Below are 19,698 nucleotides of genomic sequence, written 5' to 3'. Positions count from 1 at the left end.
TAGCTGCCTGAAGCAATGACTTTCAGTGTGGGACCAGGTCGTTCTCCTGCCTTTGGCTTTGGCAGTACAGGGCTCCTTTTTCAAGGCAGCCGTTAGATCTTTCTGAACTTGTTTTGATAACCAAGCACTGGACCCTGAATTGCGTTTTTTCAAAGTTAAGAATTCAGATTTCCTTTGCATTAGGATTCAAATGCATTTTTGTTAAATCCTAAAAGTAAAACTAGAGACCATTAGTGGCAATGCCTACATGTATTGTTTGTTTTTAAGGAGCACGATGTTCATAAAGCACTTTGAACCAGATTTGATATGTTCCACAGGTAGGAATATACTTAAGTCTATTTGCTTAAACTAAATCACAGGGAAGGAGGTCACAGTGTTGCTTAGGAAGAGTAACCAAAGTCCCTGAGGCCGCACCACCACAACCAAGACAAGGACTGTGCACTTTAGGAAGGTAAAATACTGTGCATGTTTCAAAGACAGCAGAACATAACAGTTTGCCCAAAATTTATGATGAGTGAAAAAGGTTTTGCAAACAAAAAATCTATTTTTTTCCCCAGAAACTGGAATATCTACATCACAGCCAGAGGAGCTGCTCAAGTCTTTTGCATGCCAGCTTATGATCTGAAACCTGGTTTTATGATCGTTTGAGTTGCTGTCATTGCATCTTTACAGAAGATGGAGTTTAATTAAATACCTTATCTGTACTTACAGTGACACAGCTCTAGCTGTAGAAGCTGTGTGATTTTAAGAGAAGATGGTGGCAATATTGCGGGAAATAAAGGAAAGAACAAGGTTTTTTCCTTCAGTTCTAAAATCCTGCAATATTTCAAACTTCTATTTCTCCTCTTAATATTTCTTAAAATGCCTTTACCTTGCTGATCTGTGTAAAAATGACTGACAATTTCTTGGGCTGAGTGGTTTATATATCCATTTTTAAGAAATATATGGTTTTTGGCATGTCTGACTTGATTCCTTGCAGAGTGAACTCAATTCTTAAACCCTGTTGTTAAAGGCCCAATCCAAAGGTCCTTGAAGTATAAGATAAGATATAGTTCAGAGGATTGAATTATAAATGATGGCAAGAGGGGTCTTCTTGTCTTAGGTTGCTGTTCCTTGCAAAACAACTCTGCAAACCAAGGCACTTAGGTATCCAGAATGTCGCTGTGAATAATATGAAGACTAAGAAAAAGTAATGGATGGATGTATAATATACTACACACTTTTGTCATTGTGTTATCTAACCTATCCGTTATACACTGACAACAAGTTTTGGATTCTTAACTCAGAAAAGGTAGATATGCTAGTCCTTAAGTTTTCTCTGGACCTTTCAGAAGTCTATCAGTAACAAGAGAAATCAAAGAAATAGCTGTATTTGTGTTATATATATAATATTGTTTCAAATATTGAACCATCAAATTGTAGGGGTGTACAAACATCCAGGTATAGGTAAGGTGAGAAGTACAGAAACATTGAAGAAATAATTGTCAGGATAATAATGCCTATTAAAAAATCAGGTTCATTTACATTCAATTTGAGGGGAAGGTTCAGGTTACTTTTACTCCTCTGAGCAGAATTATCCGTCCCTAATAATTTTTTTTTTGTTAAAACAGTAACATGCAATTAGTACTTTATCTGGCATTTAAGAATGAGTAAGGGGAACTATTGTTCTTCTAACTACTCATCTGAAAAAGAGAAGCTGCGTGTTTAATTTTGCTGGAGATGGAAATTACAGTATTTTTGTGTGTGACTTCAATTCATAACTCAAAAAGTGCCCTCTTCCAGGAAATATATAGCTATTTTACTGCTTGGGCAGTGTTTGAGTAATATATGTTCAATTTATATGTGCTGTAATGCATACAGAGACACTTGTGCCAGCCATGCTAGCTGCTCTGCATGCTTGTGAAAGCAGACTGATGTCTTACAGGCACGGGCCTCGGTCAGAGCTGTATGAGGCCATCTGCAATTCTGCTTATTTCCTCTGGATCTGAAGTCTGTGCTGTCATGGCTTAACAGTTGCTTAGCTAGCACAAGGAAAACCAGTTCACAAAATGAAACCTGTAATAAGAGAGTAGGGAAGGCCTAAAATGATTGACTCTGTTAAAAGGCATAGGAAGACAGTATGACAAACAGGTTTCATTCTGTAATCGGGAGAAACCTTTAGCATTAACTTGTCCCAGCTTGGCACAGAGTCTGCATAGAAAGGTCTGTAGGCTTGTGCCTCACTTTGTAACACTGAGAACAAAATTGAGGTAGGGCCAATGTTAAGACAATTTCAGGATTCCCTTTTACTGGTAAGGTATTGTGACAGAAGGACAGCTGTACAGATGGAACACTTGTTCTAATAATGAAAGGCACATTTTCTCATTTATTAATGGAGTCAATAAAGAGGAAAGCATTATTTAAAATGTTTTTCATAAAGGTAGTTAAAGTAGTAAAAAATTTAATTTCACGCCAACTTTGTAATGGATTTTTTAATATGAAAATAGGAAAGTGAGGGTTTCTCTCCCCAGTTTTCACAACCGGTGTCCCTTATATCTCTGCATTTTTCTGAGTAACCACATATTCTCACCTACTACTGAATCTGGATGAAGGCACACACTTAAGAAGAAATGAAAGTAGTAAAACAACGGAAAACCCCTGCATTCAAACTGCTGATATAGTTAAAAGGCTGGGTTGTTTTTTTTGACCAAAAAAAATGTTGACAAGTTTAATGTAGTCAGCCCTTCTATGAAAGATTGGTATTTTTGTAGTGAAGCTTTGAAACTTAAGGTCATGAACTTTCTACAAAAACATTTTTCTGAAAGTGTCTGTATATTTTAGCTTTTTTGCCTCACCCTTGCCTTCTGATTTCTTGCCATACTGTGCTAGGACAAGCACAATGCCCCTTAAACCATCGTTTCCTCATGCAAACATGAAGGCTGTATATTTAAGAGCCCAAATAACAGAATAATCGTGCAGTGAAATGAACAGGGTTAGGAAAGAAAGCAGTAAAGTAAGAGTGGGTACCATCATCTCTTCAAATCAGTAGTGCACAGAGGGAACACAGAGGGCTTCTACTGAAGTTTTCCTAAGTGCAAATCACCAATTTGCAACATTGCTAGCTCTGAAAGGAAAAGAAAAACATGCAGTGAATATCGGAGAATAAAGTGTTCTGCTTAATTATGTAATTGTGACTGGTCAGAGGTAAATAGCAAACCTATTAATAGAGTGCCAAAAGAACATCCCTTCCAAGAATGCTGTTTGATTTGATCATGAGAGTCCCAGGACATTGCTTTTTATTTGCTTTGGTAATACATCTGTACAATGTGTATCTTCCAGATGTGGCCTTTTCAGTCAAAGGATCAGGCTGTGAAGTGATCTGCAGCAGAATAGGCATGCTTGAAAGATCAAGCACAGGACTGGAAAAAAATCATTAAGAAGTAATGATGGCCCTGTTGGAAACAGGATGTATTATATTGTCATAACTTCTATAATATATGCCAAAATATAATTTTCTTGTATCAAATGGATCTCCTTATGTAAGACTAAAACTAGGTTTTCCTTTATGTCAATGTACAAGAGAATTTTTCCTCTTACTCTAGGTCATCAAACAATGTTAACTATGTCTTCCCATGCACAGTTTTTAAAACTTCATCTTTTAAGTGACTGATAATGTCAGCTGAAGTTTATTGAAACTTAAAGAAGTCTCCTTTAGTCTAGACTAGTCTTTTTTTCTTCCAATCAGATTATAGCACTCATAATTTTAACTGAATATCTTTATTCTAAAGCTCTGGATGATCTTTTGGTAAAAAATCTATTCCTTCTTTTGTTAGTCTTCAATTGATTGCATTGTGAACTTTTTCTTTTCCTATCTTGTTTTCCTAATCAGGATTGCTGCCTTAGCAGCTTTGAGATAGCCACAGGAAAACAACCAAATGCATTCCTTCAGCAGTCCCTCTTTTCCCTCCCTTTGCTGTCTGTAGCAGGCAATGCGATCTCCACTGAATTCCACCATATAAAGCAAAACAAACCCGACACTGCGCACCGAAACATGTGCTCAGTGAACACTGAGAAGCATTTCAGCCATGTCTCCTTAAATGTTAGATGGTTTGTGAGATTCTTTCAGGTTTTCTATTGATTTTGCATGGAACTAGGTCAGAGCTGCTCTTAATTGAACAAGCTGGCTGCTGCAACTCTCACTTAACTGTAAAAAAGGGGTATTAAAAATTGATATGCAAAGCAAACTTCTGCTTAATTAGCAAGCAGATGAACTCAGAATAGACAAACCACCATAGTTAATAAAGACGAGGAAACCGCTTTCACCAGCAGTATAATAAACTCCTATTTTCTGGGAAAAATGGGTTAAGTACTGAGCATTATCCATGTTTCTTGCATGTAGTATTAATAGACTATTAGTTTTGTTTGGGAGAGGTTGGGATAAATTTACAGCTGTGCTGATCAGACAAACCACCATACAACAAGAAAACCATTAAAAGGCAGCTCTGATTTTTGAATGTGTAATAAAGGCAAATAAAAAGCCCAGGTGTGCAGAAAGAAGAAACTGTGGGATTCCCTCAAGAGTTTTGTGTTGCTATACGTCCAATGTTCATGGAAGTGGTCAGTCTGCAACAGATGGGCGCATGCTGCTCTCACGCTGGCAGTATTATAGGGAAAACTGATGGAGCTGTGCCTGGCCCACGGTTAGACCAGGGTTTGACCCAGGTTGACCCAACCCTGGGCAGCGCTGCTGCCAGCCCCGCAGTCTGCCCCATGTAAGAGGGTAGGAGGTGAAGGCTGCCTCTGATAGCTCTGATCTTCACACACACACATGCTGGCTGCAATCTGATCCCATGTGTCCACCCTTCCTGATGGCCAAGTGTGCCATTGGGGATGCTCTATGCTCCTGCTTCTTCAGCCAGGTCCGTGGCCCTTTGCAGCCATACAAGGTGAGGTCTGACATGTCAGGACTGGAGGAGATCAGGAGTCCTGATTCACATCTATACCCCATCTCAAGTGAATTACTTTGCTTTACACCTGTATGCAGATGCTGAATTTTAGACCCTGTGAGTAGTACCGTTTAATTCTCACAGTATGCAAGTTCTGCTGAGAGTGATGTATTATTTATTTAGGTTTATTACAAACACACAGAAAAAAAGAGTAAATGAATAATGCATGGATGATTAGGTTATACATTTCAGCTCATAGCTGAGAGAGATGGCAGAGAGCGACCCTCATTTTAAGTTCCTTAAGACAATTGTTTTCCTTTCTGCCCCCAAAAACCTCAAGCTGTGTTTATCACTTTAGCATTACACTAAGAAGCCACCAGAACCTGAAATTCGTTTGTGCTTAAGAACAGAGTGGCAGACCATAGCTTTTTAGGTACAATGTTTTCCATAGCTGTATTTTTCAGTCTGCTTTTGTCCAAGTTACAGCTGCAGACTCAGTCTGCTTCCCACTTTCTTTAATATGTATGATTTTTCCCCTACCACAGTTCACGTGCCAGCCTTGCCCAGTGTGCAGCTATTAGGGGAACCTTCCATAGAGGGGAAATTGTACATGTCGATTATTTGTAAAATATGTTCAGTCTAAGAGAATTTAACCACCACCTTATTCTTGAAATGGAAAACCTGAGGTTCAGGTGAAATAAATAAGAAAAATGCATGTCTTTGAATATTGAAATACAATGACACCTGGAAGTGCTTGAAACATTTGAACGCTTTTATGGCAGTTCAATCAACTGTATCCATAAATATTTAAAGCAGTGAATTATTTCTTGAAATTTACATTTTTATGTACTGTTTTGGCTTACGAATTATTGAACAATAAAGATGTTTTCCATAATAATTTCAGCTTTCAAAATACAGCACTTGACTGTGAAAAGATTTGCCTGTGGCCATCATATGATTGAGGCTGCTCCCAGCATAACACTGAGCTTCAGTATCTCCTAACTCCAAATTAAGATTTTGAACAGCATGAGGTAACTTAGATGCCATCTGTGTTTCCACACTTCTCAAATAAAAAATAAATAAAAAAGCTGTGCAGCAGCTACTGCTACCTTTCAGCAGAATAAATATATGGCTGGTTAGAGTGCATGGATCAGTATGGGATCAGTGCGGGTAAAGCGGCCATTTAAATCCTCCTGTAGCTTTTAGAAAAGGTTACCCTGTTTAAAATATAGTGGTTTGATTTTCAGTCAATGAGGTGGTCACCACTCCATAGGTAACCATAGCTGGCAGGTACAGGGAGCATGTTCTGCTTTCTGCCAATGCCTCGTGCCTGACTGCAGGAGGAGAAATCTGGAGCAATGAACGTGCTTTGATGAGACACAATAATTGGTGCCACTGAGCTTGTTCCTTGGAGCTGCGTTTGCTGCAGGAAGTAGTTGACAGTATGAAAATATGCAAGCGACTGGGATGGTCAGCAAAAGGTCCCAGTAATGTGCTGTGACCTGGGAAAGGAGCATTCTGAATTTCTGGAGCTGTCATGGACACATTAGAACTGAGCTACTTTTTCAGTCAAGCAACAACTAGCACAGTGGTTTATTAATTAAATTCAAGTACGATTCCCATTGTCATTTATTAAGGAAACTGAAATTATTCTAAAGTCCTCCCCAAAATATTGGAGCGAAAGTGAGGCTTTTTTGTTTTTCATTTTTTATGTATTCACAATTGACCATGAAAGTAATATCACAGAAAACTATCCAGAACAGTGACATGTTGTTTTTCTGACTGTGTATCAATGTTGCTGATACTGATCACCAAATAATAATGATTCAGGCTCTGTGATGGGTTGCATGACATTGTAATCTGATCCAATCTGCTTTTCATTTTTAAGATATATTACTTTTCAGATAAACTGAGAACTGAAAATCCCCCAAGAAAGGATAGTGGAATGTAAATTTACGAAGTCTCGACGTCCAGCTGAAAACTGATTTTCTACACTTTATAAAGAAGTAGACTATAAGCCAAATCTTTATTTAGTCTGAATATTTCCATAGTTTCCAGCTGGTTGCAGAGAACTGCTGTACTTTGATTCAGCTGATAATAGAACTAAGGATGCACAAATCATTTTTATCAGCCAACAAGTACAAATGCTTCTCTGTTAAGTAAACTGAAGTGGATAAATCTTTAACTCCGTACTCAAGCAGAGCGTTTCCACTGCAGCAAAGGGCTGACTGCACGAGTGTGTGAAATTTCAACGGGTGGTGTTCAAGTAGTATCAATGAGGCACACACAGAGAAGGGTTTCACTGAGGTAATCACAGCATTTCCAGTAGCAGCTGAATGACATAGTAAATTAAATCTATTGAATGATGCATTAAGTTGGTGGGTCACTTACAGGGCCCGATTCTGACTGTTTTAAAGCATGTTCTGTGATTTTGGCTTGCTCTTGTTTTGCCAGAGAGAGAAAGCTGTGATCTAGACAGCATCCTGTATTGCTGGGAAAGAGGATTGTGTGCATTTCCAAAGAATTTTGAAACTTTGTTCATATCTTTCCCTTTCCCAGAGAAGTAGTATCTTAAAGAAGTGAATGTTACTGGTGTAAAGAAAAAAAAACAGATATATTTGTATGTAGCTGATATGGGGAAAAGTACATTATTATTTTTGATAGATCAGTGCTAAGAAAAAACATAAGGGATTTTTTGTTGATGACTAAAACAGTTCAAATGTGGTTATAATTTGGGCTCTACATCTCTATACATGTGTTATATGGGTACAAACTGTTAACTCAACCTTGGACCCTGCTGGGGTTACCAACTAGAAAAGACAGTTTGGATTTTCATTACAGTGTCTTTTTGCACACATTACAGTAGGTAAGTAACCTAGAAGTTGAAGGAAGAGGTTTGATTTTTGAAGGCCTGTGTCACATAAAATGTCACTGAATCCTGTTTACGAGATGTGCTAAACTGGGGTTGTTTCACTGTTTTCTGTGGAGTGATACTACTGTGTCTATTAAAAAAAAAAAAAATCCTGACAGGTATGATATTCTCAACATTATTTTTTACTATTAGTTGGTAGCAGTTCATGAAATACACTAATGGTTACATATTGCACTGCATATCCAGTTGGATATTTTTACATGTTTCCTGTATGATCTTTCATAAAGGAAACTTCAAGCTGCCTGTGCTGTTGCTCATGAAGTTCATCTGCAGACTGGAATGTCAAAGAACTCAACATGAGATTTTGTTACAGTTGTGCACAGGTGGGGTCTCTACCATACCATGTAGATAGATACCTAATATGGTGTCTTCCTCTGTTTGCTGTAGCAAGGGTGAACAGTGTATGGGGTTTTGAGCCACAGACAAATTAAAGTGGTTTTTATGGGACTGTATCATCTGAGGAGCAACCAATAGTCCCAGTTCCTGGCCATGGGGATAACTGGGAAAGGAAGTGGCTGCTGGAGCAAATTTTGTATTGCATCTCCAGCAGCACTTGACATCTCCTGCCTGCAAATGGTTTCCGGTGATTTTCCTTTGCTTGGCTCTCTCAAATCTTGTAGTGGCCCCTGTAGCCACAAAAAGATAGGTCCCAAGGGAAGATTGTCCATCTCTATCAAATGTGAATTCCAAGACTTTAGAGACATACAGAAATTATGTACACCAGGGGGTTAATTTATAAACCTGAATGGAAGGAACTGAGAGTATTACCTAAGGGTGTCTTTGAGCTTAAATAGGAGGCCTAAAATTCCAAACTCAGAGGGACTTTTGGGGCTTTTTTTTGCTAAAAGGAGGCAAACAGTTTAACAAGCTTTGAATAACTGACTAGCACAGTAATTAGCTGTTACAACTGAAAACAATCTAATGTTTCTTCTGTATCTACTTTTTCATGTGAATTTTTAAGAGCTACAGAAGGAAAAGATCAGGGATGAATTGTTTTTCCATGCATTGCTCAACCTGCAAGAAGAGAAGCTCAGGTCTCAAGAAAAGAACAGAAGATCACCAGCCATGAAGAAAGCAGACATCACTACTTCACTTGAAAAATCAGTCGATTGTGTTTTCAATTTCTCCTTCTTATATTGGCTCATGGTGTTGCAAGCAGAAAGTCATTTTATGACTCCAAGGATTTTCCAACCAAATGAAATTTTATTCTGCAGGTTATGGTGCTGGGCACAGCCAAAATACTGGACAGTTCTGTGGATCGTGTGCTTCTTATTAGAGCTTATGAGGAGTACAGCTATGTTGCTTGCACTGTACTGCTTTAGGAGAGAGCTTCCTTAAAAAGCGCCTGAAGAAGAACTTGTTCTGAACTGAAAAGAATTCAGTTGTTTCCATAAATTGTTAATATAAGCATAATTTGGTAGGATACCATTTTTTAAAGTGCTTTCCTGACATATAGAAGCTGTAACAGAAAAACAACATTTTATCCATTTGCTGCTTTATTTTTTTGATAACTAAAAAGTATCTTAAAACCTACATAAACTATAAGGTTTACACCTAGACAGTGAAATCGTGTTATATATTGCCTTTAAAAGATTTATAATTGGTATGTATGGAATTTTGAGCAAAAGATTGTTACATGGTGTAATTAAGACTCTCTATAACCAAATGTGCACTTGTGTATTTTGTAGAACCCCTAGATGAGCTGAAGATCAGAAGTCACAGCACTGAACCACTACCAAAGCTGGAAAACAAAGAGAGGGGAGGCCATCACGGGACAGCTTCCTCTAGGGAGCCAGGGAAAGCTCAGGAATGGGATGGAACGCCAGGCCCGCCTGTAGTGTCCAGCAGGCTTGGGAGATCCTCTGTCAGCCCAACTATGCTGGCTGGAAGCAACAGCTCAGGTAGGTCAAGTGGCAGAGCAGGGAAGATCTCATGAATCTCCTTGTGAGCTGAAGAATCTCTAGATATATACTGAAGTAGGTAAGTGTGCAAATTCCTTAGACTTCCAAGAATATCCCAGAATCTGCCCTGCCCATTGTCTGCTGCACTAATAAGTATTGTGCTGTTTGCTTGTGCTCTGACTGGAACAAGATTGGGATGGTGGCAGGTAATAAAGCTTGTTAACTTGCCGCTCATCATTTTAAAAGAAGTACGGAATTCCACTTGACGTTGAAAAGGGACTCTGTGGCAAAGACACCCACAGGATGACATCTCAGAGGGAAGTTCATAAATTCAGATATCACATACAGCAAGAAAACCGCACTGCAGAAACAAGGCTGTCTTACTGATATGCACAGTGAGAGGATACAGGCAACCTTTCATTTATGTTAGTAAACAATTTCTAGAAAAGTGACTATGGATTTCAGAAGTCTCAAATTCATACCTTCAGAAATCATATGGATTCATCCACTTTATTAATCAAATTTTATATATATAAAATAGTGAATTGCTGTATACCTGGAAAAATAATGCAGCCTTGTTTATAAATTGACTAAGACAAGCACGGACATGAATGATACAGATCAGATATGCATAGCTCTAGCATAAGTATTGTATTTTTTTTTTTGAGGTTTGACTGTTCTCTTGAAGAAGTAACTTCATTGTTTATTGTTCAGATTCTGAAAAATAGCCATTTTAGAAACAGTTGGCATACGTCGTACTGAAGCCTTATTATGGTCAATGTTCAGTAAGCGTAAGACCATGAATAAGCCTCTCAAACAAGAAATTATTCCTGCACGAGAGATCCACTGGGCAGTCAGTGGCAGAGATGAGTCTTCATAGTGCTGAGCTAGCAGACATGCTAGCTCCTCATGCAGGGGAACGCTTTCCTGTATGACAATGGGACTCATATTTTCTCTTCATTGCTGGGAATGACACCTGAAACTCAGTATATAACTTGAACAGGCTTTGCTGGTGTGATGTATCATTTGCAGTAATTGGATGGTTCAGCTTTTCTTGCTCCAAATCCCCCAGACAGTTCCTCCTGGGGCAGCAGAAGTTACTTTTCTGCAGATCTCATGACTCTAGCACAAATTATTTGGGTATTACTGCCTTTCACTTGCTTCTCTGTTCTCACAAAGTGTCCTGGTAGGTAGGAATTTTCCAGATTAGCTGATAGGTTTGTTAAAAAAAATCTGTTCCCAGTGTATTAGAGCGTCATCTGTGCTAATGCAGGTAAAAGGGTGGGTTTAAAGGTACCACATCAAAGTACGAGGATGTCTGATAATTAGACCAAAGGTGTGTACCAGTGTTTTCAGTTCTGCAAAATGTCAGTAGGGAACAGAGTAGAAGAGAATGAAAATTAAAGAGTAAGCTCTTAGCAAAATGTAGTACTTCTGTCCAACCTTCTTGCATCAGTTTTATTTCAAAGAGTTGGTTGATCTCCAAAAGCAGACAAAGCATGTTGGCCTCAATCTTCATTTGGCATCAGCAAACTGTAATAGTTGTTGAAGCATGCCTTGATTTAGTTAACTGTGACTTTGTCTTACATAGCTAGGACTGTCAAAGAAAAATCATGGAAATATTTTTTTGGCTGAATTTTGACTCCTTTTTATGATTAAAATCTGAAAGCTGATTTTGATTTCTCTTTCCCCACGGTTTTTATGACATTTCATTTGATGAATATTGCCTCTCATCTGCCATGAATATTTGTCCCCCTATGTCTCTAGCTGTTGCCTGAGCGACATGTTTTACCTTTAATCAGTGGGATGCTGCATTCAAAATTCTGTACACAGTTCCTCTCAATGAACTTGTACATGAACTTCAACAGTTCATTCTTCTCAATTAAATTAGAACTGTAACAGAATGCAAGAAGAGAAATTTAATACATCTGTATGGATACAAATGCTTTCTCGAGTCAAGGGGATGGAGTAATTCTGTGCTAGGAATTCGAACTTAGGTTTACTACAGGACTAAATAAAATCAGGGCAATCCCCAGTACAGTTGTCATTGCTGTTGCTCTCTTTCTAAAATCATCAATAAGAGGAAAAAAAAAGCCACTTTTCATGCGTGGTCCTGCCTTGAAACAGCAGTTTGCTGCCTACCTCCTAGTTCACACTGGTACAGGCATTTATTAGGGCACTGTTGGAATAATTTAAAGAAAATAGGGTTAAATTTCTGTGCTGTAAAATTGAAAGGATGTGGAATGACTTCTCATGCGTGCACAAGAGGCAGCTCTGCTGCAGCACAGATTAACTAGTAAGTGGAATGGTCTGAATGAATACCTGACTGATTTTTTGTGGGTTCTGCACCTGCTGTTAAGATCAGATGGGAAATGAGCCATCTCCAAACAGAATCTTGAGCTCTCTGGTTATTTTGTTCATATGAGCCTGGCCTGTCAGGTGCACATGGGTATCACTAATGCCTGATTGTTCTTTCATCTGTCATATGATTTGTCAAGGTCACTTTCTGTTTCCTGGCATCCTGTCATTTCTTATGGAAAGCAGTGTAAGTGGTTTGAGGGCATTCTGGCATTTAGGAAAGTCAGTGCAAGTGCAGAAAACAGGCAGACGAGATCTGTGAAACAGAAGGCTGCGATAACTTCGCTCCAGGAGCTTCGAAGAGTATTTTCTGGAATGTTGCTGTTTTCTTTCCTAGCTGCAGCCTTGAAGCATTTTGCATTGCCACCTGCTGCTAGAGACGGGCACTGCGCTGCCTTTTAAATCTTACTCTGCTCTTGTTGTGTCCTGTTTTTGAATCACCATCAGCTTGTCACTCAGCCAGCCCATTAGTATTCTAGCTGAAAACATTGTAGATAATCAGGAAGGGAGTAAATGCTCACCCTACACTGGAATTACTGGCTGGCATTATAGATTTGCAAAAGTAATGGATAGTTAAATTAAAGCTCTTTGGGGACGAAGCAATGCAAAGCCCAAGGTGCAAGAGGCATACATTGGTACAAAAAGGGAGTAGCATTTAAGTACCTGCTCTTGCTAGCTAGGGCTGCTTCACTTGAAGAAGACTGAGTACTCCTATGAACCCCTAAGTTTTCTCCTCACAGGCAATATCAGAGCATCACTGTGCTACTGAATCTTCAAGGATTCTCCAAGTGAAGGCGACTTAATGCTTGGAGATACATGTTCCTGGGCAGCCTGCCCAACAAGGTCCAGCCCAGGATGCAGTGCTTCCAGACCTTGCCTGTGTTGGTCACTCATGTTCTCTGCACACAAGCAGCTCCTGTCACCTAACATAAAATGAGTAGTACTGGTACTAGTAGTACACTAAGGGCATCAAGCCAGTGCAGTATTAGCCAAGCGTATGATCTCCAGGGTGTAGGATCACACAGTCACAGAGCCTGACTGTAGAAGTGCACACTGCTCCCTGCAGCAGTGGTGTTACAGCTAGTTGGAATAATACACAATTGTCCTATTGATCCAGAGCCCCGAGACTGACAGTAGTCCATGCCAGAACCATCAGAGAAAAACAGCAATAAATTTTAAGGAAAAAACACTGCCAGTAGGACATTGTTATTCCTTACCTCATTGCCTCAGTCATTGACATAGACCTGAGATATGACAGTTCACAACAAATCTTAATTTAAAACATACCCCAGCTAATACGGAAGTGGGTTTTTTATCACTAACTGACTTGGCTTTGAGACCTGCTAGCTTTTGACCTATGAATATCTATCAATATTGAGTTCTACAGGTTCAGTACTCCCTTTGTGGTAACAGTTCTGTTTGACATGCTCCTGTGCTATGTCATGCTCCATGGCTTCTGCAGGTGAAGTCCTAAATACTTTTAAGAGACAGACTACTATGTAGTTTATTCCACCTTAAGGTTTCAGAATTCCAAGTTACATTTCAGCTTACTCATCTCTTTTTAGGAAACCAACATGGCCAGGCCAGCATGCTGATAATAAGTGTGATTATTTTTTTCCAGTATGCATGTTTTCTTTTTCTTCTTTTTGTTTTTCCTTTCTTTTTGCATGTGATTACTCTCAGCCTGTCACATTGCCTTGTTTAATTCAAAATGTGCTTCTTGGCAGCTGTAGCAAATAAGCAATATTTCTCTTTTCATGTGCAAAGAAGAGACTGTGACAGGATAAGAAGCTTCTCCAATGTAAGTGACAGCCAGAGTATTTTTTTGAATTAAGATTAGGATAGGCAGAATGAAGGCTTCCTTGGATGAATAAAAGAACTCTTCCTGTTAAGATCCAAAAATAAAAATCATGCAGAGCTGTTGTATTTATGGAGAATATAGAAACCCCTAACACATTGATATAAAACTGATCAGAAATATTTCCATAAAATCTTGTTGCATTTCAGCACTGTGCTTTATTGAGGAAAATCCAACAACACCCCTGCCCCAAACACAACCAGCCAAGCCTGTACATCCTTAGTTACAATGACAGCTCTTGCACTTTTAGAAGACAGGGTCATTTATGTGAGTTCTTAAATACGTAATTAAGTACACAATTTTAAGGCAATCCTGTGATTGGAAAGCCTGTATTTCTGTGTTTGATAGTCTTTCCTAAAATTCTCATCCTAGTGCTTTCCTTCAGGGCTGTTTGCTTGCTTATGTCCATGTGTAATCCTGCTGGCATTGTCAGGACTCAGCTTGAACCTGGGAGTCCAGTATAGCTGGTCCCATTGCAGGTGACCACATGTGTGGGTTTACTTCATACTGAGCTGGCTGTGGCCCCAAGCACTAGCATCGTTGGGAGTGTTGTGGCTGCTGTGAGTGATATAACTGCTATCCCCTACTAATATTACACTGCGTCTGCACCTCGCTCCTGTAGGTGGTTTGGGCACTTGGTAAGGGATGAGTCATTTCAAGCTGTGCAAAGTAATAACCCCAAAGTTTCATTAGTTAGATATAGCTGTTGAATCTTATGAACATTTTTGTGCAGAACAGAACTAAATATGTTATGCAGCTTTCTAGCTACCCTGAACAGTCTGCTGTCCTAAACTACCTAAGCTACCCTAAACCTCATGCTGTCCGTTGATTGCAACAGGCATCTCTAATGGCTACTCAAGTGCACTGCATCCTCTGGCGCCAGTCCAGTAAAGCACTTAGATGTATGCCTATGAGTTCCCTTGCTTGGCAGCAGGCTGTTAGCCCTTGTCAGCATTTGAGTGGCTTATAGCAGTGTCAAAAGGCCCCTAGCTGTGGATGCAGGCAGGGCCTGTGTTTGGAGTGAAGTCTCTGGAACCCTCTTTATGCAGGTTTGATTTAGAACCAGAGGATCCACCTGCACAGTGAAGTGATGGGTTGCTGCTGTGCTGTCAGTGTGCAGCTAGATGTGTTTTAGCTTGTGTTGTCATGGGCTCTGAGCTGGTGTGTCCTCCTCAGAAGACAGATTCTACAGAGCCTCTCCTATGTGCTTGTGAGGTTGGCTGATAAAACTCAGCTCCACACCATGTATTACTGTCAGAAATGGGACTTAGCAAGAAGTCTCAAGACTGCTCATTTCAGATGTTAAGACTGAGCTGTCTCAATATCATCCACATGAGATAAACTTGAATTAAACACTAGAAACCATCCCTGAGATTTGCTGGCAGTTGTTGTTCCTCCTTCAAGATTCTCAGTGGTAAACAGGAAAACCCATTTTCATTCCAGAACCAGACCTGACATCAATATGCAGGCCTTGCAGATAAGCTGAAATGACCATTTAAAGCATGAAAATCCAGAGGTAAAGATACTGAAAATGACTGAATGGTGGACACAAAAGACCTCTTACTACTTTTTAGATAGCCCAAAGCAGAAGTTATTATTTGCAGTGATCGTTATTATTTGCAGTAATCATTATTATTTTGAAGTGATCAAAATCCAGTTAGCCTCAGTACAGTGAATACGATGTCCACAGCTGAAAAATAACATGCTGCAGAATGCACAGCAGAAAGCTGGGCATCACTTATGCAGCAGACTATTTGTGGGTATTTTTTTCCCCACAGTAGTATGCGGCATGAAGGTGTTACTGAAAGCATTAATTACAGTAGAATAGAGTATTTATTTGGTCTAAAAATATTCCCACTGAGATTAGTGGAATGGCTATTAAAAAAACAAACCAAACCAAAAAGAAAAAAACTATCTCCCTTTCACTGCATAACCCACCTTAACTTGAAAAAAGCTACATGGAGCTGTCTCTGGAGCCTCTTTTGGTGAGGATCACCATGGAAATCACAATAGTTTGCTTAATACTGTAACATAGATTACAGGGGGTTAAAGGAACTAATACTTCTTCTATGTGTGATAGGCTCTATTTCTTTGATGCCTGATGAAAGGAGTCTCTTTGGCAAGAAAATGGTAATCTCTTGTTGTTGCACATATATCCAAATTGGAAATTATGACACTTCTCTCTGTTTTCCCAAAGCAAAGAAAACAATTCAGAAGCAATGGCAAACACTGTCTTGGAGTATTTTACATGCTTGGTGTCATATTTTGCTTGTCACAGCAAAAACAGAGTCTCTATTTAGCAGTAGGGAAAAACAACCAAAAATACCCCAAATTCTTATCCTCTCTACAACCCCAACAAAATTCCAGGAAGGAACAGACATGAGGTCCAGTATTATATTACTGAAAGAAACATTCAGAGATCTGGCACACAGACAGTGTAAAATCAGAACAAAAACAGGTCTAATCAAACCTTCAGAATAACTGCCCAAGTCCAAAAAAAAAAAAAAGCAAAGCAACAGCTTATGTACAAAATGCAAGGTTATGGGGGAGATCAGTCTGCTCCTTTTTGCCTGCTTATTGCCATGTTGACTCATGGTGTGTTTACAGACTGACTAGGAATGAGTGAATTGAATAATGCATTCGTCAAACAGCATAAATATTTTTGCTGCTCAGCCAGCTGGATGTTAACCAAGCTATTAATATTTAGTTGATGAACATTCACCCATACAGATGCTTTCATTGGTCTAAGCCCTCCAGCTTAAGTGGATAGCTCTTCTCCATATCCTATTGAATTCTGAAACATCCTGGGAAAATAAACATTTAAGGTGACAATGGAAAAGGATCAGTGAGATTGGAAGAATACATTTCAGCATGTTGCTGGTAGGTGGCGTAACGTGCCAGCTGCCCTCAAGTTTCCAAGATGTGCCAAATGACCTTAAGTACGTGTTAGTGATGGACATCTTATTCCTGTCAAACAATGGCCCATGCAGTGGCTAGTGATGATACTAGAGAGCCACGTAGGAAACACAGATATTAGTATAAAACAAACACAGACTAAGTAGCAGTGTAAATGGGGCATGCAAAAACGCATTTTGGAGACACAAGCAAAAGTTACGTGAGAAAACGTGCTTCAAAAGCAAACTTACTGAATCAGGATTGCACAAGGCATAGGTCATTCCTCGCATCTTGGAAACATAAGATTGCACAGGAGGAATTCTTTAAACGCACTGCAAGGCAGCATGGTATTACTATATTTACTTGTTATTCATGGTAAAGCAGTACTACCAGTGCTAAAATTGAGAGCCTATTATTATACAAAGTATGTCGGCTGAGTGCAAACGTCCTTGCTGTCAGTGTTTGCCCACTAAATACAAAAGATTGTCAGGGTTGGGAGGCTTATAAAACATGTGGAGAATGAACACATCCACCTGAGCCAGAAGTCATGGGTTGAGACATATTCCCTTGGCCACTAACAGGAAATGTTGGGACAAATATTTTTCTTGAGCAGGAACAGGCAAACCCATTTCTCACGAAAAAGCAGTTTCTTCTAGACTAGATGTGGAGTGTTGAACAGTGGAGTAGCACACTGGTGTCAGCATGAGTCAGATACAAAAAACTTCATCCAGGACTCCTGAGCTGTATGGTCACCTTCATGTTGGTACATTAACAGCAGAAACCTGCCCTGAAGGCCTTCTGAGAAATGGGTCCATGTACAGTAGCAGAAGGAAAATGAAGTAACTGTGTAATTTCTCTCTGGAATGGATCTTTCTCTCAAGACAACCTCCACTTTTGTAATCACCTTGATTCTGAGGAACTGACTTCAGAATTTGTCGCTGTTGATGTTCTGATTTCTCTTCTTTCTCCCTACTTTATGTCTTTCAATTCACTGCCATTACCATTAGATTTCCAAGTATTTTTGAGTCTTTCCAAACCCCCAAGTGCAACGGTATCCTCACCACTTTTATACATTCCCTCCTTCATCTTCTGGCATTTCATGCTTTCCCTCAGCATAATCAGTTTTCAGGCTACCATCTCCCTCAGCTCTGTGATGGAGAGGTGAGACCAGAAGTTGCTGTAATTCCTTTAATCACTGCTTTATTTTATGAGGACTAGAAAAAGGAGGAGTGGGGGGAAAACAACAAGAAGACTTCCTTTTTATGCTTCTTCTCTGTCTGGTGCTTTATGCTTTATATTTAAGCTTCAGAGACGGTAGAAGAGAGAAAAGAGTCCAGGACATAGAATGGGTTTTGTTTTAACCCTCTTCTTTCTGATCTCAACAACTGTTCATGATTCAGCCAAATAACCAAGACTTTAACTAGGAACCAAGCCTGGAGTATCTGTTCCAAGGGGAGCCTTGGTCCACCCTGTTTCAGTTTACTGCAGCAGTAACCCACCTCCTGTTCACTGGTGTATTTTCTTTTCTCTTCCTTCGCAGAGCCGAAAGCAAGTTGCAGATTAGGTCGATCTGCATCCACATCAGGTGTACCTCCTCCATCCGTTACTCCGCTCAGGCAAGCCAGTGATCTTCAGCAGAGCCAGGTACCATCGTTAGCCAATCGTGAATGACTTCATGTGCTGCAACATGCCAAATGTTTCTCACCTCTGTGTCTGTCATTTGTTACACTAAATGATTTTTTTGGGTCTTGTCTTTGTTTTCTGTGCGTGTGCGTGCATCTGTGTGTGCGCATCTCTCACTGGCAATGAAATTCCACTGGCTGCAGCCAGTTGAAGTTTCTTTGCTCTTAATTCTCTGTATCCTTTTCTGTCTTCATTCTGTAATATAATTGTAGTAGAACTGTACTGTATGAACTGGCTGGGGTTTTAATTTTTTCATGTTTACTGTACTTTTTTACTGTCTTTAAAATTTATCAAGCTTTGATAAATTTAATCTGTTTTTATGTAAATTTCTTTTAAATGTCTAAAGCACTTGCACCATTGTTTGTCAATGACTTGTACATACCTGACTTCTGCCCAGTTGTACTTTAATATTTGTGCCAGTCTCACATTTGTTTTGAGCTTAATGCATGATTGTATTACACTGTGATTTATCACTGTCCTGAAAACTGCTCTTACAGCAAGTTATTTTGTTTAGTTAAGGCAGCTAGACTCCCTCCATCTATAGGCCATGTAATGCTTTTATAGGACTATTAAATAGTCCACTGTAGTTATATTTATTGTGTATTGTTAGGAATCAAAAACCAAATCAAAGGAGTAATGTCTCCTTGTATCTTAAACAGAGGTACTTTTTTTTCCCTCATCAAAACCAAAAATGCCACATAGACCCTTGGGAAAGAAATGAAAGTGTTTGGATTTGGCAAATTTCTCCAGTAGTAAGAAAATGGAAAAGAAATAAAGACATGGGAAACCTATACTTACCTTTATTTTATATGCTAATACTGACATTGTATCATTTTGCTGCGCAGACCTGTATTATTAGTTTGACAGAACTAACTGCTGAGAGTAGCAATTGAGAGAAGAGGTTTCACTTAAACATAATGTGAATGCCTTCTGTCAAGCTCAAAGCACTCCAGTATTGTGTCACTTCTGTGTACATGTACAAGGACGGGCCTACACATCACTGTGTATGTGTATGCACAGAGACAGATATATATGTATATATGTATGCATACATATATGTATGCATACACACAAACACCCTTATTTAGGTGGAAAATTTTCGATTGGCTTTCAGGGAATTAGATCCTAAAATCCTATTGAATTTCA

The 19,698-nt window shown here is 39.3% G+C and overlaps 1 protein-coding gene across 3 annotated transcripts in view; it reads left to right on the top strand.

Annotated features, from left to right (window-relative positions):
* The window catches only part of NYAP2 (neuronal tyrosine-phosphorylated phosphoinositide-3-kinase adaptor 2), a 140,004-nt gene that overhangs the window by 94,486 nt on the left and 25,820 nt on the right, over positions 1-19,698 (top strand). For all 3 annotated transcript variants that reach the window (XM_061453004.1, XM_061453003.1, XM_061453005.1), the window contains 2 exons: positions 9,546-9,758; positions 18,410-18,513. In XM_061453004.1, coding sequence (XP_061308988.1) covers positions 9,546-9,758; positions 18,410-18,513 — 317 coding nt within the window. The remainder of the gene's footprint in view (positions 1-9,545; positions 9,759-18,409; positions 18,514-19,698) is intronic.

The sequence above is a fragment of the Pezoporus flaviventris genome, unplaced genomic scaffold (assembly GCF_033815535.1).
Source record: "Pezoporus flaviventris isolate CSIRO_AGI_PZ_B2104156 unplaced genomic scaffold, CSIRO_AGI_Pfla_v1 ptg000013l, whole genome shotgun sequence".
Lineage (NCBI taxonomy): Eukaryota > Metazoa > Chordata > Aves > Psittaciformes > Psittacidae > Pezoporus > Pezoporus flaviventris.
The sequence above is the reverse complement of the archived record's forward strand: the minus strand, read 5'-3'. Positions and strand labels throughout refer to the sequence as shown.